Source organism: Hemitrygon akajei, chromosome 3, assembly GCF_048418815.1.
Source record: "Hemitrygon akajei chromosome 3, sHemAka1.3, whole genome shotgun sequence".
Taxonomy (NCBI): Eukaryota; Metazoa; Chordata; class Chondrichthyes; order Myliobatiformes; family Dasyatidae; genus Hemitrygon; species Hemitrygon akajei.
The window spans coordinates 27,188,679-27,211,495 of record NC_133126.1 but is presented as its reverse complement, the minus strand read 5'-3'; the positions used below and the strand labels follow the sequence as shown (position 1 = coordinate 27,211,495).

Sequence of the window (22,817 nt, the reverse complement as noted above, 5' to 3'; positions counted from 1 at the left end):
TGCACCTTTTAGCTAACTCTCTTTGCCTCCCACCATCTTTTTATTTTGGCATCTTCTCCCTTCCTTTCCAGTCCTTAAAAAGTCAGCTTGAAACATCGACTGTTTCTTCATTTTCATGGATGCTGCCTGATGTTCTGAAGGATTGTTCTGTACGGATGGCATGCCAAACAAAGCTTTTCACTGTTTACGCGACAGTAAGCCAGTTACCATATGTGACTTCAAACCCATCCAAGTGATTGTTCTGAGCATGACTTTCAGTTTTAGGGTGATTGGTGGATGGGAGGGGGAAGGGTAAATGCTGGTGGTGCCAACAGGGCAAACACGAGGAAATCTGCAGATGCTGGAAATTCAAGCAACACGCACAAAATACTGGTGGAACGCAGCAGGCCAGGCAGCATCTATAGGGAGAAGTGCTATCGATGTTTCGGGCCAAAACCCTTCGTCAGGACTAACTAGGGGACAGAGCCTCAAGATTCGGAGGAGTAGATTTAGAATGGAGATGAGGAGACGAAGGGTCTCGGCCTGAAACCTCGACTGTACTTCTTCCTATAGATGCTGCCTGGCCTGCTGCGTTCCACCAGCATTTTGTGCGTGTTGCCAACAGGGTACATTTTTTTCCACACACTTTTCAGATTGTCTTTTTAGAATGGGAGTTCCCTGATCAAAGTGCTTGAAGCTGTTAAATTCAGAATCAGAATTATTTTCACTGACGTATGAGGAGTCCTGTTGAATGGTCTTGGACCAAAAATTTGACTGCTTATTCCCCTCCATGGATGCTGCCTGAGGGGGGGGGGGGGGAGGTGTGTGTGTGTGTGTGTGCGCGCATGCGCACGCGCGCGCTTCCAGCATTGGCAGAATCTCTTGTGTTTATGGCGTGAAATGTCTTTTTTGTAGCAGTCATACAGGGCAAGACATAAAATTGACAACAAATTACAGAAATACATCCACAGTGCGTTTTTAAAAAAGGAGGATGCTAGTGTTCGTTGGTTCATAGACCATTCAGAAATCTGACGACAGAGGAGAAAAAAAACTGTTCATAAGTCATCAAGTGTGAATCTCCAGGCACCTGTACCTTGCTAGTGACAAAAAGAGGGCATGCTCCCAATGGCCCTCAGAGTTGGGGAGGGTTGTGCCCGTGGCCAGTTTGATAACCTTTTCAGGTGAGGCATCAATTCAAGGATCAACTTTATTTTACATTTATATATATATTTGTAGTAGAAATTTGCTGTGGTCCATTGGTCAAGGCATGACTTGCAGCAAAAAAAACGACATTCAACAATTTTACAGAATCCAGGTATTATTTCTGAACAACACACACAAAATGCTGAAGGAACTCAGCAGGCCAGGCAGCATCTAGGAAAAGTGTACAGTTGACAAAGGCTTTTGGCCCAAAATGTCGACTGTACTTTTTTCCATTGATGCTACCTGGCCTGGTGAGTTCCTCCAGCATTTTGTGTATGTTGCTCGGATTTCCGGCATCTGCACATTTTCTCTTGTTTGTGATTATTACTGAACTAAAAGAAGTGCAGGGCAAGCCTCCAAAACACGAAGCTACAACCACCTTCATGAGCACCATCTTCACTCATCCTCAGTGTGGAATTGTTGAGGGTAATGCAGTGTACTTCTGCAGGGTTTTAGATGAGGTTTTGTACAATAGGCATGGCGGCAGACCAGAAGCACGTGGCACAAGAGGGACAGAATGGATACTAAGTTGGCTTTACAACAGAGCATGGTGAAAGTTTGTTTCTTGGACAGGAGGAAATTCAGTAATGCTGTGTTGCAGGGGTTAAGAGTTGGAACTGTTGCTTTAATAACCTAGACTTGGAAGTGCAAGCAACAATTTCTGAATTTGCAAAACGACACACAATTTGCATTATAATGAGTGGAAAGCGGCAGCAGGATATAAATAGGCTGGTGGAGTGGGCAGATGTGTGGCAGCTGGATTTTAATGTCAATGAATGTGAGGTGATGTATCTGGAACTTAACAATGCAGCACAGATTTCAGGCTTCTGTACCTCCTGCCCGATTGTAGCTGCAAGAAGATGGCTTGGCCGGGATGGTGGGAAACTTTGATGGATGCTGCCTTTCTGAGGCAGTGCCTCCTGTAGATACTACTGATGGTGGGGAGGGGTCTGTCTGTGATGTATTAGACAGAGCCCATTACTCTGTGTATTTGAGCCTCGTGTCCTAGCTTTGTAATCCTACAAGTTCCCAGTCTTTGAAGGTGCAGTCTTTTCCCTAGCTCCCCCTCCAAATCTTCGGCCGTTGATTGAAGAGAATGGGACACATGATAGATAGTGACAATCACAATCGGGTTCATTATCACTGACACGTGTCATGAAATTTGTTGTTATTGTGGCAACAGAACAGCACAGTACTATAATACTTCAGTCCTGATGAAGGATCTCGGCCCAGAATATTGAATATTTATTCCTTTCCTTAGATACTGCTTGACGTGCAGAGTGACTCCAGCATGTTCTATGTGTTACTATAGTACTCTGAAGGTGGAGGGGAGACTGTGTATCTTCAGGTTCCTGTACCTCCTCCCTGATGGTAGTAATGAGAGGAAGGCACATCCTGGGTAGTAGAACTCCTTACTGATGACACATGCCATCTTTTGGGACATCACCTGTTGAAGATGCCCTTGCTGGTGGAGAGGCAGGTGCCATGATGGGCCTGGCTGAGTTTATAAACTCTCTGCAGCTTTTGCGTCGAGCGTTGGAGCCTCCCGTCTTCATACCAGGTGGTGATGCAACCAGTTAAAATGCTTGAGGCAGAGATTTGCGATACCGAATCTCCTCAAACTCTTAATGAAATATAGCCTCTGGAGTGCCTTCTTCGGGATTGCCTCAGCATGTTGGGCACAGGATAGGTCTTCAGAGATACTGACACCCAGGAATTTGAAACTGCTCACCCTTTGCACTGCTGAACCTTCGAAGAGGACTGGTGTGTGTTGTCCATTGATTGAAGAAAACAGGATGGGTGACTTGGTGATGGTCGTGAGCGGGAGGGAAGGATCGACTTTTTCCACGTCGTAACAATTGAGTGGCATCATTACTAAATTGGCAGGTTGCTGATGCAACCTTGTCGAGGGATAGTTGAGGGGGGGGGGATGGGACCAATGGGTGTGTCCTGAGAGCTGCCATTGACTGATTGCCCTCCCACTGTGTTGTAAGGAAACATGAGACAGTGTTAGCATGTGGCGCCTTCAAAGCCAGATGGGAAAAGGAGATTAGATTCCTGAGTTTGTGCCTCCCGTGCACTCACAGTGGCACGTTAGTGTTAGTTAATGAATAACACAGCGGCAAACACTGACAGAGCCGTGGCTTCACTGGGAGTTGATCTCCCGGACGTGCTGAGTTTAAGACAAAACGGATTCTTCCCCCGTCTCTATAGGTTCACTGTGCACATTTTTTTTAAAAAAAAGTGTCCACCCTTCTATTACTCAGAGTTTTTATAATCATCCTTACTTTTTTTGGGAGTGAGCTCACGGTTTTCACAAAGCAAAAAACATGGAGCAAGTTCCATTTTACTCAGGGAGCGGTGGGTCCCTGCAATGCTCTGCCAGGGGCTGTGGTGGAGGCAGAAGTGATAGAGACTGTTAGACGCAAGAATGTGTGGAGAATGGAGGGATATTGTCTAGGCAGAAGGGATTAGTTCAGTTAGGCACTTAATCACTAGTTCAATTTGCTTGGTCCAACTTGGTGGGCCAATATGGGCTTGCTCCTGTGCAAAGTTCAAAATAAAATTTATTATCGGAATACATGTATGCCAACGTATACGACCCTGAGATCTTTTTCCTCCAGGAAATCTATAGAACAGTAACTGTAAACAGGATCAATGAACTACAAACTGTGCAAATGCAGATATGAATAAAGAGCAATAGAGGGAGATCATTGGTTGTGGGAACACCAGGAATAGTGTGAGTGTAGTTACTCTCTTTTCTTCAAGAGCCTGATGTCTGAGGGGTAGTAACTGTTCTTGAACCTGGTGGTGCGAGTCCTGAGGTACCTGTACCTTCTTCCTGATGGCAGCAGCAAGAAGAGAGCATGGGCTGGGTGGTGAGGACCTTTGATGATGGATGCTGGTTTTCTATGGCAACGTTTCATGTATATGTGCTCGGCGTGCACAGTTAAGATTATAAAGATTAATTTTAAGATATAGATTAGATTTATTTGTCACAGCTAATTGAAGCACAGAGTGTGATGCGCTGTTTGCAACGAGGATATGCCGAGCACAGCCTTCAAGTGTTGTCGTGCTTCCAGCATCAACATTGCCCTAACCCTAATGCCCACAACCCGCTAACCCTGACCTGTGCATCTTCGGAACGTGGGAGGAAACCTACGCGGTCACTGGGGAAACGTACAGACTGCTTCGGGAACTGAACCCCAGTCTTCCAGCTGCCACTGTAAAGCGTACACTAACTGCTACGTGCATACTGTTCCGCGTTCTAAATCTGCTTAGTTGGAAAATAAGAAATAAGAATGGAACGCTGGGAACACTTATTGGAGCAGGTAGGCAGTGTCTGTGGAGAGAGAATTGGAGAGTGAAGTGTCAGATTGTTGGAACTGAGTTTTAATGATATTTCTGTTCTTCCTCCCTGTTTAGAGACCCAAGGCCAACAAATCAGAGAGTCAACAAGCACGTCAACAATGACATCAACTTGCGCATTCAGAACCTGACCATATTAGTCAGGCACATAAAGAACTACTACCAGGTACGTGGCTGCGCCCAGCTTCCTGCCTACTGTGGTTTTATCTTTAGAACAGATTGAAGATACTAGTTCTCTCTGTTCACTCACCCTTGCACAGTATCTCTCTCAACCCCCAACCATTTCCTGTTGTGCTGCTTGTCGTCATTTTGAGACTCAATGTGTCTATTCACTGGTTATTTTTAATGAGCTGGTGTTTTTTTAACAGACCATGTTTGTCATCCGACATTGTACAGTGTGTTGACTAAATTATATCACTGGAGTTCACTGGTTACTTGAGAAGCTCGATGTGCGTGATTACATCTCCATAGCACTCCCCAGGGCAATATAAATGTGTGCCATCTTAGAGATATCTTAAGATTCCTTAAGATACAAAAATTTATCTACAGAGGCATGTCTCTGCAGGAGTGAACTGAAAGATCACACAGAGCTGGTGTTCAAAGTAGCAGGTGATTGATACGGACCAGGAGACCAGCCAAAATTTCATCTATCTGAGCATGAATTTGGTACAACTTTTGTATTCTCCGTTGATGAGATTACTAGTAAAACTACATTTTGATATCAGGATGGTGACTACAGGATGACTTAATCAAATTACAGACTAGGTCCTGATTACAAAATAAAATGATTATTCTCAGGTCTAACAATAAATCCAGTTTTCAGTTACAACAATGGTTGCATGCTGCTGCATTCCCTGTCTCTACTTCTAGGCTTTGTCTGCCGTTCCCTGTTACCACAGCAGCACATCCCGCATCCTTATTTACTAGTTATTAGCCCTTGCTTTTCTTTCCTCTACACCATTTCCATCACAGTTTTCCTCCCCTAAGGGAAGGGGAAATATGTACCCATCTTTGAGATATCTTAAGATACAAGAGTCCAAACACAAAATGCTGGAGGAACTCAGCAGGTCAGACAGCATCTATAGAGAGGAATAAACAGTCAGCTTTTCAGACTGGGACCTTTCATCAGCACTGGTAGGGATAGGCCAGAATAAGAAGATGGGGTAGGGGAAGGAATGCAAGCTGGAAGGCGATGGGTGAGACTGGGTGAGGGTGTGGGAGGTGGGGGTGAGTGATGTGAGAAGGTAGGAGAGGATAGGTGGAAAAGGGAAAGGGCTGAATTAGGAGAGAGGAGTGGACCATGGGCGAAAGGGAAGGAGGAGGGGCCAGAGCAAGTGGTGGGCAGGTGAGGAGATAGTTTCTATCCCCTAAGGGAATATAAAGGGGTGCTCATCTTTGCGATACCTTAAGCTCTCTTCAGATTTAAAACTTTATTGAAAGGAGTGATTTCCATTGCATGTTTCCTTTCCCTAAGGGAATATAAAATTGTGGCCACTTCTTGCCATGGAGAATAAGAGGCCCAGGCTCATGTTCCAGCAATTCTGCTTCCCCAATGCCTGCAACTTCTGCACAGCCTGGAGTCTCAAGTTTCTCCCAGTGCGGAAGATCAGCACACAACAGCAAAGCCAGTTCAGGAGGAGTAACTGAATGAGGGATTTGCAGTTCTCCAGAGTGTAGACTATGGGGAGAGACCTTGTATATCTTCTGTTTAGTCTTCATCGCCCTTGCATGTTGTCATGAGGTGTAGAATAGACTTGCTGGCCAAAACCCTCAGGCATGAGGACTCTGTTTTCACATGGGGCTCATGCTGGCATCTTTGTTGCTCAGCATCAATTGTCAGTTACTTACTCTACTCAGGCTGGAGGAGCAGCACCTCTAATTCCATCTGGGTGGGCATCGATTTCTCCTTTTTCTAGTAACTTCAACCCCCTCTCCCTTGTCTCTTTTTCCATTCCCCATTCTGGTTCTCTTCTCACCTGTTCATTGCCTCCTCTGGTGTCTCTCCTCTTTCCCTTTCTCCCAAGGTCCACTCTCTTCTCTCATATTTCTCCTTTTCACCCCTTTACCTTTTCCACCTATCACCTTGCAGCTTCTTACTCCATCCCTGTCCCCCACCCAACCACCTTCCCCCGTACTCAGTCTCAACTATCATCTGCCAGCTTGTGTTCCTTTCCCACCCACCACCTTATTCAGGCTTCTTCCCCCTTCCTTTCCAGTCCTGATGAAGGGTCTCGGCCTAAACAGCCCAATGTTTCCTCACCTCCATAGGTGCTGCTTGACCAGCTGAGTCCCTTCAGCACTCCATGTGTGTTGCTCTGGATTTCCAGCATCTGGAGGATCTCTTGTCAGATACTGTGCCTTGTGTTGGATAAAACCAGGTCTGAGTCAGGACCATTAGTGTTGAAGCAAGCAGTCAAGAAAGAACCCCCTGAGGGAATAATTGTGGGAGTTCGGGAAGTAGCCTGAGTTGTTGCTTCATTGTTGTGGTATTTTTATTTAGCGATACAGCGTGGACTAGGCCCTTCGAGCCCTTTGACCTTTGCTGCCCCAGCAACCCCACAACCCTAATTAACCCTAAGCTAATCACGGGACAATTTACAATGACCAATTGACCTGTGTGGTAGGTCTTTGGATTGTGGGTGGAAACCGGAGCATCTGGGGAAAACACATGCATTCCACGGGGAGGACGTACAGGGGCTCCTTACAGAACGGTGCTGGAATTGAACTCTGGACTCCGGAATGGCCTGACCTGCTACTGTACTGTACCGCCCACGTACCGTGGTGTGTGTTGCTGAGAGTCCTGGGGCACATTTTCCTCTGGATATTTGAAATAAAGCCTGAACATGTTCAGGTTTATTGTTGTCATAGGTGGATATATACAGGGTATAAATGCTATTAAAGTTAACTTACTGCAGCAGCACAGTGGATTACACGATGAGGACAAATATAAGCTAATGTAAACTTAAATTGGCATGAATTATCCAGAATTTGTAAGTGTGGAAAATGAACAATAAAACAATCACACACAAAACACTGGAGGAACTCAGCAGGTCAGGCAGAATTCAAAGAGACTCTGCAATGGAGCAGCAAATCATAAGCACCTGATGAAGGGTCTTGGCCTGAAACATCGACTTTTTATTCTCCTCCATAGATGTTGCATGACTTGCTGTGTTCCTCCTGAATTTTAGGTGATACGCAAGACCAGGTGAAGGAGGAAAGGTGGGTGGGTGGGGGAGAAGGATGAAGTAAGAAGCTGAGAGGTGATAAGTTGATAGATTCTTGATTGGTCAGGGTATGAAGGGATTCGGGGCAAAGGCAGGAGTCAAGTCAAGTTTATTGTCATTTCGACCATAAACTGCTGGTACAGTACACAGTAAAAATGAAACGACATTCCTCCAGGACCCTCCAGGGCTGAGAGTAAAATTGGATCAGCCATGATGAAATGGTGGAGCAGACTTGATGGGCCAAATGGCCCAATTCTGCTCCTATATCTTATAGTGACACCAGTGAGAGGGAAGGTGGGTGGATAGCGGAGGGATGGGGGATGAAGTCAGAAGCCGTCAGCTGATAGGTGGAAGTGGTAAAGGGCTGAAGAAGGAGGAATCTGATGGGCGAGGAGAGTGAACCATTGGAGAAAGAGGAGGGGGGGAACTAGAAGGGCGGTGATGGGCAGGTGAGGAGAAGAGAAGATGTGGGGAGAAGGGTAGCCTGAATGGGGAATGGAAAAAGAGAGAAGGGGAGGAGGGGAAGAAATTACTGGGAGTTGGAGAAGTCGATGTTCAGTGGTGATCACACCTCAAAAAGGAGTAATTATATTTGTAGAGCATTTTTGTGTTGTTGAGTCTGGGAAATGTTACTGAAACGCTGGTCTTGTTTTCTGAAGGTGCACAGTGTAGTAGAATGACTGTGATGATATCCTCATGGGGCTGGGCACAAGTAACTGGATAGTCAATAGGAAGTAACAGAGCCTCAGTGTTTACCATCGCTCCAAGTGGCAGGCCGCTTAAATGGCTTATTTGCATTCTGGAAGTCTATAATGAGACTGATGCTTCTATTATGAAACTGTTGTTTGCAGGAAATTGCTGCTTCTGGTTTGTTAGTGGCTGTGTTGACTGCTTGGCATGCCTCTTCCTCAGTGCAGACAGCTGTAGCCACATAATTGGAGTAAAGAGATCGACTCGGCCCATGCATGCTGGCCCGGAGATCTCACATCGAAGAGCTTTGGAGTTTATTCCACTTCAGTGAATTCCACTGGGTTCAGTGCCACAGTTAACTCAGCATTTGTGGGTTACCAAGTTTATCAGGGATAAACGTTTCCGTTCACAATTAAGACTAGTTTTCCATCCTCTGAAGGTTCACATCTTCCAACCTTTCCAGCTGGAGACCAATGTCATAACAAGGAATTACCTTCAAAGCTCTTGTTCCTACTCACCTTACAGAACTCTTCCTATAAAGTCAGAATCATACAGCATGGAAACAAGCCTTTCAGCCCATCTAGTCCATGCCAACTAACATCCCATCCGGGCTGTTCTGTTTGCCCACATTGGTATTGGTTTATTATTATCCTATGTAACAAGATAAAATGAAAATCTCGTCTTACTGTGCATAATGTTTGTACAGATCCAATCATTACACAGTGCAGATTAAAGTGTAACAGCTGCTGAAAAAGTGCATTGCAGTTAAATGATAAAGTGCAAGATAACAGTGAAGTAGATTGTGAGGTCAAGATCCCATCTTACCATACAAGCCCGTCCAAGAGTACTTGCTTTTGGATTTTGTACCTATGCCTGAGGGGAGGAGAGAGAATGCCCCGGATGTGTGGGGCTCTTGATTATGTTGACTGTTTTACTGAGACAGCGAGCAGTTTTTGTTTTGATGAGAAGATCAAGCACAATATACCCAGTTGCTAAAAACTATCAAAAAGCTGCAATGTAGGTAAATGATAAAGTGCAAGATCATAAGATTATTTGGCCCGTATCGCTCTAAACCTCTCCAAGTTCCTGTCCAGGTGCCTTTTGAACATTATACCTATTATTTTCAGTAAGATTATAAAGCCGATCTGGACCACAACTCCATTTGTCCTCCTTGGGATTTGTGCTCTTTCTCACTTGTGTCTAGATCAACTATTGATCTGAGGTTTAAAGAATTAATTGAGTTGACGTCAGATTCTTTGAAGGAATAAACAAAATCAACATTACTAGTTTAAGCAAGATGCAGAAAATCCTGGCAAAGCTCAAAGTCAGACAGCATTACAGCACAGAAACAAGCCCTTTATCAAATCTCTCCTTGTGCTCCTGTGTTTCTGGGGAGAGAAGAGGGGGTAGGTGGGGCCTTTTATGTTGACTGATTTTCTGAGGCAGCGAGAAGTATAGACGGCGTCCGTGGAGGAGAGGCTGGTTTCTGTAATAAAGGCTGGTTCTGTCCTCCTCTCTCGTGAGATATTCAGCTGGCAGCGTTTCTGCTTTATCCTCTTCTGCTGTGAAACCCAGATTATGTTCCACCTTCAAAAGTGAGAAGGGATTTAGTCATTTCACATCAACTTCCTGTGTAATAGATCTCTCAGAAGCAGAGTTTGACTGAGATGTTTAAACCATTTGTGGCTCATGCCATTTACCCTGTAAACATATGCTAATGAGCTGAGAAGCTTTTACTGGGCCTCTATTTTCCCCCGAAGTTCACAGTAAATTTATTGGCAAAGTACATATATGTCACCATATACAACCCTGAGATTCATTTGTTGCAGGCATACTCAATAAACAGGTAACAGAATCAATGGAGAACTGCATCCAATAGTGGAGACAAATAACCAATGTGCAAAGGACAACAAACTTCACAAATATGAGAGAAAAAATAAATAAATAAGCAATAAATATCAAGAAAATGAGATGAAGAGTCCTTTAAGCTGAGCCCATAGGTTGTGGGAATAGTTCAGTGATGGGGGTGAGTGAAGTTATCCCCATTGGTTCAAGAGCCTGATGGTTGAGGGGTAATGACTGTTCCGGTACCTGGTGGTGTGAGCCCTGATGCTCCTGTACCTTCTTCCTGATGGTAGCAGCGAGAATAAGAGTGTGGTTTCGGTGGTGGAGGTCCCTGATGATGGATGCTGCTTTCCTGCGATAGCACTCCATGTAGTTGTGCTCAATGGTGGGAGTGCCTTTACCTGCGATGTACTGGGCTGTATCCATTCAAGGGATTTGGTGTTTCCATAGCAGGCTGTGATGAAACCAGTCAATATATTCTCCACCGCACATCTGTAGAAGTTAGTCTAAGTTTTGGATGTTATGCTGAATCTTTGCAAACTTCTAATGAAGTAGAGGCTTTCTTTCTAATTGCATTTAAATGCAGGGTGTTTGCTGAGTCATGTGGTGAAAACAGCGGGTTTTCTGCTGGGGAGGATGGTGAGCTAGTTATACAGAGTTGTAGAGCGCTGCACACACAGCAACAGGCCTTTTGGGCCATCTAGTCTATGCTGAAATGTTATTGTGCCTGGTCCCTGGTACCTGCATTTACCCTATCCATACCCCTCATAATTTTGTATACCTCTATCAACTCTTCCCTCATTCTCCTATGCTCCAGAGAATAAAATCATAACCTATTCAGCCTTTCCCTAAACTTTGGGTTCTCAGTTCCCAGCGACATCCTTTAAAAAAATTTTCTGTGCTCTTTCAAACTTACTGGTATATTTTCTGTAGGTAGGTGACCAGAACTGCACACAATACTCCAAATTTCAGAAATGTCTTGTACTCCAACTTAATATCTCAACTCCTGTACTGAACACATTGATTTATAAAAGCCAATGTGGCAAAAGCTCTCTTTACTCTCTTGTTGAGTCATCTCCCCATCAGAAAGTTGATGGGTTTTATAATCCAACTGCTTTTGTGGCCATTTTCTTGGGGTCAACACTCATATTGCCTTTTGAAATCAGTGTTAAAGCTGTTTGGAGTGAAGAGAATCGGTTTGCAGTTTGGCCAGATTAGCAGCATAGTTGGTACAGGCTATGGTAACTGATAACAACTGACCCTCAGCTCGTTAAGGTCTGTCTTCCTTGCGTTATTCTTGTGAAAGGAAATGTTTTACACATGCTTTGCAGCAGAACCCAGCAATGGTGATAGCCAGTGATTCACACCACCAAGTGATAAGTCCTGCTGGATTCACACTCACTAACCACTCACAAAACCTGCTCTTTGGGGTCAGTCAGGTTCTCGCTTGCAAGTTTAAAGAAATGGTAATGAATTTCAGAAATCAGAGTCAGGTTTGCGATCACTAAAATATGCTGTGAAAATTGTTGTTGTGCAGCAGCAGTACAATGCGATACATAAACTATACAACAAATTAAAAGAGTGAGATGGTGTTCATGCAGAAGCTTGATGGTGGAGGGGAAGAAGCTATTATTAAAATGTTGAGCGTGTGTGTCTTCAGCCTCCTGCAGTTCCTCTGATAGCATTGAGAAAAGGAGGTGTCCTGGGTGGTGGGGGTCCTTAATGACGGATGCCACCATTTTGAGGTATTGCCTTTTGAAGTTGACCTTGATGGTGGGGAGGCTAGTGCCCATGATGGAGCTGGCTGAATTTAGATAGATAGATAGATAGATACTTTATTCATCCCCATGGGGAAATTCAACATTTTTTCCAATGTCCCATACACTTGTTTTAGCAAAACTAATTACATACAATACTTAACTCAGTAAAAATATGATATGCATCTAAATCACTCTCTTAAAAAGCATTAATAATAGCTTTTAAAAAGTTCTTAAGTAGTTTACTTAGATACATTAAATACAATCAACCCCGGCACTTTAACATATCTTACTCCTGGCGGTTGAATTGTAAAGCCTAATGGCATTGGGGAGTATTGACCTCTTCATCCTGTCTGAGGAGCATTGCATCGATAGCAACCTGTCGCTGAGCTGCTTCTCTGTCTCTGGATGGTGCTATGTAGAGGATGTTCAGGGTTTTCCATAATTGACCGTAGCCTACTCAGCGCCCTTCGCTCAGCTACCAATGTTATACTCTCCAGTACTTTGCCCACGACAGAGCCCGCCTTCCTTACCAGCTTATTAAGACGTGAGGCGTCCCTCTTCTTAATGCTGCCTCCCCAACACGCCACCACAAAGAAGAGGGCGCTCTCCACAACTGACCTATAGAACATCTTCAGCATCTCACTACAGACATTGAATGACGCCAACCTTCTAAGGAAGTACAGTCGACTCTGTGCCTTCCTGCACAAAGCATCTGTGTTGGCAGTCCAGTCTAGCTTCTCGTCTAACTGTACTCCCAGATACTTGTAGGTCTTAACCTGCTCCACACATTCTCCATTAATGATCACTGGCTCCATATGAGGCCTAGGTCTCCTAAAGTCCACCACCATCTCCTTGGTCTTGGTGATATTGAGACCTCCTTTTTTCCCCCCCATTGCCTGTCCATTGCCCCCCTTCATACCAGATGGCGATATAACTGGTCAGAATGCTCTTCATCTGTAGAATTTTGCTGGAGTCTGTAGTGACATACCAAATCCCCTCAGACCCATGATCAAGTAGAGACAAGTCGATGGTAGTGCAAGAGGTGGGATGCAGTATTCCACTGCTGAGGTACAGTTCAGATTCAAGTCCAAAAACATCAGAGCAGAATCAGACCAGGGGCCCATCAATTCACAGATTATCAACGTACAGGTAGTCCCCGAGTTATGAACGTCCGACTTACAGACAACTCGTACTTACAAACCGAGGAAGGAGATTGCCGTCTGCCATTTTAAGTCGTTGCCGTTGACACTGTGTTGCGTGTTTAACTTTATATTTGGCTTAAATTTTTCTTAGTAAGATTCACCCTGATCCCCCCCCCCCCCGTTCCTGTTGTCTGGTGGCGCAGTGAGATCAGCACCAGGCTGGAGAACGGAGGTTCGCGAGTTTGATCCAGTGACAGACCGCTCCCGTGCCGGGTTGATGTCGATCCAGTGACTCCCGTACCATCTGTGCTGGGTTGATGTCGAGCTTGCAACTCGACCTCATTAAAAAAAAACACTGCCACCTCCAGTTTAAATTCCCACGTGGTATATTGTGGAGGATCAAATACCCAAACCCAACACAGCCCCCACTTGTCCCATTTAGCCTGTCTCAGTGCGGTGGTCCTTAGGACCCAGCAGACCTCGTGAGCCGGCAGAGGTTGGGACCCGCCGCCCGCAGTGTTCCTGTTCCATTGATGGGAAGTGATTGCGATTGAAAATAAAGTGGAAATAATAAAGCGTATGGAAAGAGGTGAAATGCCATCAGTCGTTGGAAAAGTGTTAGGCTACAGTCCGTCAACGATCGGAACATTTTTAAAGGATAAAGTGAGAATAATGGAGCATGTGAAAGGCCCTGCCCCGATGAAAGCTACAATTATTACTAAGCAATGCAGTGGTTTAATTATTGGAATACATACGTTTCTTAAGTGTTTTATATGCATAGAAAGGTAAAATATATACTATATACTAAGACAAATGTTTGACTATCTGACGCTAAATAATACCGAATGTACTGTTCCGTCTTGTGTACAAATCCGACTTAAAGACGGACTCAGGAACGGAACTCGTACGTAACCCGGGGACTGCCTGTACATATATGTCACCATATGCAACCCTGAGATTCATTTTCTTGCAGGCATACTCAATAAATCCATAATAGAATAATAAGCATAATCGAATCAACGGAAGACCGCACCAATTTGGGCAATCACCAGTGTGCAAAAGACAGCAAAGTGTTCAAATACAAAAATAAATAATAATAATTAATAAAGAAGCAATAAATATCAAGAACATGAGGTGAAGAGTCCTTGAAAGTGAGTCCATTTAGAACAAAACAGCATTGTTGATTGCAGAAATTTTAGGTTTCCTAAGCGGAATCAAAAGGCAGGGGAGTCCATTTGAGCTTACGTGGTTGAATTGAAGAAATTGTGTGAATGTTATCATTCAGTAGTGGGCTTAATGTAGCGCTGAGAGATTGTTTAGCCTGTGGAATTTTACAAGAAAGCATTCTAAAACTGTTCCTAACTGAAGCACAAGTCACATTTAAAAGAGCAGTTGAAATCGCTGTATCAGTGGACTAGCAGCCAGCGATGTTCTTGAGTTGCAGTCAGTAATTAAAGTGAACGTGAACAAAATTGCAACATCTAAACAGTAACCTTCCTGGCTGAACAAATTGTGTTACCATTGTGGCAAGGGCTGACATACCATAAGACCAAAAGATAAAGGAGCAGAAGTAGGCCATTCAGCCCATCAAGTCTGCTCTGCCATCCAATCATGGGCTGATCCAATTCTTCCAGTCATCCCCATACCCTTTGATGCCCTGGCGAATCAAGAACCTATCTATCTCTGCCTTCAATGCACCCAATGACTTGGCCTCCACAGCTGCTGATTCCACAGATTTACTCTCTAACTAAAGTAATTTCTCCACATCTCTGCTCTAAATGGACGTCTTTCAATCCTGAAGTCGTGCCCTCTTGTCCTAGACTCCCCTACCATGTGAAATAACTTTGTCAAATCTAATCTGTTCAGGTCTTTTAACCTTCAGAATGTTTCTATGAGATCCCCCCTCATTCTCCTGAACTCCAGGGAATACAGACCAAGAGCTGCCAGATGTTTCTTATACGGTAACCCTTTCATTCCTGGAATTATTCTTGTGAATCTTCTCTGAACCCTCTCCAATGTCAGTATATCCTTTCCAAGATAAGGAGCCCAAAACTACACACAATTCTCCAAGTGTGGTCTCACAAATGCCTTATAGAGCCTCAACATCACATCCCTGCTCTTATATTCGATACCTTTATAAATGAATGCCAACATTGCATTTGCCTTCTTCACCACTGACTCAGCCTGGAGGTTAACCTTTAGGGTATCCTGTACAAGGACTCCCAAATCCCTTTGCATCTCTGCATTTTGAATTCTCTCCCCATCTAAGTAACAGTCTGCCCATTTATTTCTTCCACCAAAGTGCATGACCATACACTTTCCAACATTGTATTTCATTTGCCACTTCTTTGCCCATTCCCCTAAACTATCTAAGTCTGTCTGCAGGCTCTCTGTTTCTTCAACACTACCCGCTCCTACCCATATCTTTGTATCATTGACAAATTTAGCCACAAATCCATTAATCCCATAGTCCAATTAATTGACATACATTGTAAAAAGCGGTGGTCCCAACACCGACCCCTCTGGAACACCATTGGTAACTGGCAGCCAGCCAGAATAGGTTCCCTTTATTCCCACTCTCTGTTTTCTGCCGATCAGCCAATGCTCCACCCATGCTAGTAATTCCCCTGTAATTCCTTGGGATCTTATCTTGCTAAGCAGCCTCATGTGTGGCACTTTGTCAAAGGCCTTCTGAAGATCCAAGTATACCAGATCTGCTGCATCTCCTTTGTCTACCCTGTTTGTAATTTCCTCAGAAAATTGCAGTAGGTTAGTCAGGCAGGATCTTCCTTTCAGGAAACCATGCTGGCTTTGGCCTATCTTGTCATGTGCCTCCAGGTACTCCGTAATCTCATCCCTAACAATTGATTCCAACAACTTCCCAACCACTGATGTCAGGCTTACAGGTCTATAGATTTTTTTCTGTTGCCTCCTGCCCTTCTTAAATAGCAGAATAACATTTGCAATTTTCCAGTCATCCGGTACAATGCCAGAATCTATCGATTCTTGAAAGATCATTGTTAATACCTCTGCAATCTCTCCAGCTACTTCCTTCAGAACCCAAGGGTGCATTCCATCAGGTCCAGGAGATTTATCCACCCTCAGACCATTAAGCTTCCTGAGCACCTTCTCAGTTGTAATTTTCACTGCGCATACTTCACTCTATACTGCAGATGTCTTCCACTGTGAAGACTGATGCAAAATATGCATTCAGTTCCTCTGCCGTCTCTGCATTTCTCATTACAATATGTCCAGTGTCGTTTTCTTTTGGTCCTATATCTATGTTCAACTCTCTTTTACCCCTTGTATACTTAAAAAAGCCTTCAGTATCTTCTTTGATATTAGTCGCCAGCTTCCTTTCATAATCAATCTTTTCCTCCCTAATGACCACCTTAGTTTCCTTCTGGAAGTTTTTATAAGATTCCCAATCCTTTATCTTCCCACTGGCTTTGGCTTCCTTGTATGCCCTCTCTTTTTCTTTTTGCTTGACTGACTTCACTTGTCAGTCCTTCTTCCATTTGAAAATTTCTTCTTGTTTGGAATATGTCTGTCTTCCACTTCCCTCATTTTTTGCAGAAACTCCAGCCATTGCTGCTCTGCTGTCCTTCCTGCTAGTGTCCCTTTCCAGTCGAACTTGGCCAGCTCCCCTCTCATGCCATTGAAATTTCCTTTCTTCCACTGAAATACTCTCCTCAAATTCCAAAGTGAACTCGATTGTATTGTGATCACTGTTCCCTAAGGGTTCCTTAACCTTAAGTTCTCTTATCACCTCCGTATCATTGCACAACACCCAATCCAGCACAGCCAATCCCCTTGTGGGCTCAATAACAAGCTGTTCTAAAAAGCTATCCCTTAGACTTCCTACAAATTCTCTTTTGAGGTCCAGTACTGGCCTGGTTTTCCCAATCCACTTTCATACTAAAACCCCCAATGATTATCATGACATTACCTTTCTGACAGGTCTTTTCTATCTCCTGCTGTAATTTGTAATCCACATCCTGGCTGCTGTTTGGAGGCCTGTATACAATTGCCATTAAGGTCCTTTTACCCTTGCCATTTCTTAACCCAACCCATAGAGACTCTACACCTTCCGATCCTATGTCATCTTTTTCTAATGATTTAATACTATTTCTTATACACAAGGCCACACTACCCCCTCTGCCTACTAACCTATCTTTCCAATACACGCAGCTCCCAATGGCAGCCATCCTTTAGCCAAGTTTCAAAGATGGCCACAACATCATACTTGCCAATCTGTAGCTGAATTTCAAGATTGTCCATTTTATTTCTTATGCTGCATGCATTCAAATAGAACATTTTCAGTCCAGTATTTGTTGCTTTCTGTTTTAACTGCACCATGCCTCTATTGCCCTGTAAATCATCCCACTGGCTGTGATTATGCCTCATTTCCTGCCTGTCCTTTCTATCATCTCTGTTGCACGCTATCTTTGATTTATTCCTGTTTTCCCCACCTTCAGCCCTATCACTCCAGTTCCCATCTCCCTGGCAGATTAGTTTAAACCCTCCCTAACAGCTCTATTAAACCTGCCTGCTAGGATATTGGACCCCTTTGGGTTCAGGTGTAACCCGTCCTTTTTGTACAGGTCGTACCTCCCCCAGAAGAGGCCCCAGTGATCCAGGAACCCGAAGCCCTGTCCCCTACACCAGTCTCTCAGCCAAGCATTAATATGTCTGATCATGGTATTCTTGCGTTCGTTAGCATATGGCACAGGCAGTAATCCTGAGATTACTACCCTGGAAGTCCAGTTTTTCTCTTGAGGCCCTTCTCCCTTTTTCTACCCATGTCATTGGTACCAACGTGTACCAAGACTTCTGACTATTCACACTCTCCTTTCAGAATACCTGATCCAAGACATCCCGTACCCTGGGACCTGGGAGGCAACACACCATGTGGGTATCATTATCAGCCTGACATAACATCCTTTCTGTTCCCCTCACTATTGAATCCCCTATGACTACCGCATTCCTCATCTTCCTCTCTCCATTCTGCACGACGGAACCAGGCTCTGTGCCAGAGACCTGATCGCTGTGGTCTTCCTCTGTCAGGTCCATACACCAGACCAATGCAGGTTTAAAGGCAAAGCTTGTGAAAAGTGCCATGAAGTAGGACACATAGAGAGAGCATCTCAGGTAGACAGAAATAAATGGACTGTACAGGGAAGAGGGGGAAAAAAGTCAAGTTGCAGTTTCAAAAAGAGCGCTAATCCGTTGATGAAAACTCTAGTGATGAGAATGACACATGAATAGGTAGCCTTGAGTCTTACAATGTGAAAACTAACAAGAGACGAGCAATATGGCTTACACCAGAAGTGCATGCAAATGAATTAAAATTGAATGAACACTGGTTCGGCTGTTTCAGTCGTTCCATAAAATTAGTTTGAATGGCATTTCAAAGACAATGAACTGAAGCCTGCAGATATCCAACTAAGAACTTGTACTAGAGGAAAGATAGATCCTGTGCGAATATATGGTATATGGGCTTGTATATGGTAAAAACAGGACGGCCAGCATCATGGGGCTGTGATTGCCTGAGATAACTGGAACTTGATGGGAGATCTATCCACCATTCAAGCAGTGCGTGGATGCCCCAAAGCCAAACGACAAGTCACAGTTGTGATCCTTTTAGGATTTATCAATTAGTTTCCTGCCAAACCTGGTTACTGTGCTCCAACCCTTGAACTCATTACTACAGATCGGGAAGAAATGGCAATGGTCAAAGCAATCTGAGGCGGCTTTCCAAAAGGCAAAGGAAATGGTGACGTCATTGTGATCCACATCATCCAGTGACACCTTTCCTTATGATGTAGGTGTAGTCATGTCCCATGTTATGAGAGATGGAAGTGAACGCCCCATAGCCTTTGCATCATGTTCCCTCACTGCTGCAGAGAAAAATTATGCACAGATCGTCAGAGAGTCTGGTTTGGGTGTAAAACATTTCAACCATATAACAATCACAGCACGGAAACAGGCCATTCCGGCCCTCCTAGTCCGTGCCGAACTCTTAATCTCACCTAGTCCCACCTACCCGCACTCAGCCCATAACCCTCCACTCCTTTTCTGTCCATATACCTATCCAATTTTACCTTAAATGACACAACTGAACTGGCCTCTACTACTTCTACAGGAAGCTCATTCCACACAGCTATCACTCTCTGAGTAAAGAAATACCCCCTCGTGTTTCCCTTAAACTTTTGCTCCCTAACTCTCAAATCATGTCCTCTCGTTTGAATCTCCCCTACTCTCAATGGAAACAGCCTATTCATGTCAACTCTATCTATCCCTCTCAAAATTTTAAATACCTCGATCAAATCCCCCCTCAACCTTCTACGCTCCAATGAATAGATACCTAACTTGTTCAACCTTTCTCTGTAACTTAAGTGCTGAAACCCAGTTAACATCCTAGTAAATCGTCTCTGCACTCTCTCTAATTTATTGATATTTATTGATATCTTTCCTATAAACCAGTAGTGTTCAGTTTCAATCTGCAGAAGGATGTTCCACTAACAGCAGCAGCGTGAATACAGAGATGGGCTCTGCTGCTTGGAGAACAGTTATAAGATTGAATTCAAGAGATCAACTAATCATGGAAATGCTGATGATTTTCCCATTTGCCCTTGGAAAAGGAAATACTGGAAAAATTTACAAAAGAGGACACTCCTCTTGTTGTATTCTCCTTAATGCAAATCGCCATTACGACAAAGATGGTCCATAGGGAAACCAGAGAAGACCCCACACTCTCAGGTCTACATGGCCACCCTAAGTGGCTGGAATATGCAGCAGAAATTTCACTTCACCCATTTGTACCAGCACCAGGATGAACCTGCCCTTGATGGGGATTGAGAGTTGTACCATCCACGCTGAGGGCGAAGGTGTTGGTTGAGCTACATGCTGGTCATCTTGGCATGGCCAAAAAGAAAGTATAGCTTGAAGGTTTGTCTGGTGGCCTGCGATAGATCAGCAGATCGAACAGCTTGCCATGTACTATTCGGAATGCCAACAAGTCCAGAAGATGCCAAGAAAAGTACCTCTCCGTCCTTGGGAATGGCCTGCATTTCACTGGCAGAGGATTCTTGTGGATTTTGGTTGTAGTGGATGCAGTTACAATGTGGTGAGAATTGATCCCAATAACCTCCACTACAGTGTGCACACTGCTGATGTGTTGAGAAGCCTCTTCTCAAGGACTGGCGTTCCAGAACACTTGGTCAGTGAAAATGGACCACAGTTTGTTGCGGGACAGTTTCACTCATTCCTGAAAGTGAATGGAATAAGACATATTACATCTAAACCATACCACACACCTACAAATGGCTTGGTGGAAAGGTTTGTCTTGAGTCTAAAGAACACACTTGTCAGCAGAACACACTAGACTAACATTGTATCTGAAGCTCACTTAATTCCTCTGTACATATCACAATGTGGCACATTCCACAACCAGTAACTTACCATTGGTGCTGTTGCTGGGTTGCCCTTTGCAGTCGTGCTTGAATCTGCTCAAACCCAGTCTCGGGAGAATGCAGGACAAACAGCTGAGACAAATTGAGGGCTCCTCAAGCCAGGAGGTTCAATGTTTCACTCCTGTACAAGCAGTCCTGGCAAGGGACTATGGAGGTGATCAAAGTAAGTACTTGGAAAGATTAAGGACAGGACTGGACTGGACTACTCTCCTACACGGTGGAGATTGTCTCTGATGTCATCTGGAGAAGATGCATCAATCTGTTGAGAGCAGAGTCAACTGTTGGAGAATAAAAGGCTCCAGAGCTGTCAGAACCATTTCCTTGCAGTCCCCAGAGTCAACTCCTTCAGCCGCCACAGATGAGGTCCCAGAGCCTGGGATTATTTCACAGCCACAAGTTTCTCCTGCTAAGCAGAGTGAACCCCACTGCCCCCCTCCATCAGGAAAGACGTTACCCTGCAAGAGTAAGAAATCCTCCACAGCAAGTAAATCTTTAGGCCTGAATGGGACAATTTAAAATTTACTATGCTGTGGATATCAATATAGTAGTTGTGTTATATATATATATATATATATATATATATATATAGTTCAGATGGATTCTATATTGAGTTATAGTTTATGTATTTAATATTTAAGTAATATTTGAGTAATATTGTAAATATAATGTTTGATTAAGCATTCTTTGTTGTTTACATAATTTATTATGGGTTATATGTAAAAGTACATAAATGGCGTAGGTCATTATGCCACCACATCATAGGTGAGTGCTTCACCAAAGTACAACATAGTAGACACATTTTCACAGGCTCCTGTACTTTTTAATTTGATTAGTATTTGCAGTTACAAAACATAACGTAGGCCTTTCAATATGGGCACAGCTCAGTACGTCACTGGACCCAACCTTCCCTCCACAGACTATCTACACTTCTCACTGCCTCAGTATAATCCCCATGTGTACATGCCCCATGTGTCCTGAGTATCCTGCCTTCTCCCCCTTTCCTTTAGGCAAAAGCTTGCAAGCACATACCACCAAGCTCAAGGACAGCTTCCATCCTGCTGTTGTAATACTATTGAACAGTTCCCTTTGTAAATAAGATGACCTTGCTCTGTATTGTCTGACTGTACTGCACGTTCTCTGTAACTGTAACACATTATTCTGCATTCTGTTGTTTTACCTGGTACTTCCTCAATGGGTTGTGTGATGGATTGATCTGTATGAAAGGTATGCAAGACACATTCTTCATCCTGCCTCTGTGGATGTGGCAATCACTTGGCATTTCAGATGAGTTATAAAATAGAATTTGACATTAGCTTTGCGGGAGAAGGCAGAGTTGTGGTAGACGGTTGCAGGAGAAGACAGAGTTGTAGTAGACGGTTGTATCTGACTGGAGGCCTGTGCTGATTGGTGTGCCACAGGGATTAGTTGTGGGTCAGTTGTTAGTTGTCATCTATAGTATATCAATGATCTGGATGATAATGTGGTAAACTGGATAAGTAAATTTGCGGATGACAACACGGGTTGTAGTGGACAGCGAGGAAGGCTATCGAAGTGGGATCTGGACCAACTGGAAAAATGGGCTGAGAAAAGGCAGACGAAATATAATGCAGACAAGTGTGTGGTGTTGCACATGGGAGGACAAATCTGCGTAGAACTTACACAGTGAGCGGCAGAACAAAGGGATCTGGGAATACAGATCCATAATTCCTTGAAAGTGGCCGCACAGGTAGACAGAGTCTTACAAAGAGCTTTTGCCACGTTGGCCTTCATAAATTAAAGTACTGAATGCAGGAGCTGGGATGTTATGTTAAAGTTGGATAAGAAATTGGTGAGGGCTAATTTGTAGTATAGCGTGCAGTTCTGGTCACCTACCAATGGGAAAGATGTCAATACAATTGAAAGAATACAGAGAAAATTGCTGAGATGAGGATCAGAGTTATAGGGAAAGGCTGAATAGGTTAGGAATTTATTCCCTAGACCGTAGGAGAATGAAGGGAGATTTGATAAAGGTATGCAAAGTTACTGTAGATAGGATCAGTGCAAACAGGCCTTTTTCATTGAGGCTGGGTAAGACTAGAATAGAGGTCATAGGTTAAGGGTGAAAGGTGAAATATTCCAGGGGAAGCTCGG

The 22,817-nt window shown here is 44.0% G+C and overlaps 1 protein-coding gene across 3 annotated transcripts in view; it reads left to right on the top strand.

The window, feature by feature from the left end:
- The window catches only part of ccdc88c (coiled-coil domain containing 88C), a 240,256-nt gene that overhangs the window by 27,070 nt on the left and 190,369 nt on the right, over positions 1-22,817 (top strand). For all 3 annotated transcript variants that reach the window (XM_073039398.1, XM_073039399.1, XM_073039400.1), the window contains one exon: positions 4,609-4,717. In XM_073039398.1, coding sequence (XP_072895499.1) covers positions 4,609-4,717 — 109 coding nt within the window. The remainder of the gene's footprint in view (positions 1-4,608; positions 4,718-22,817) is intronic.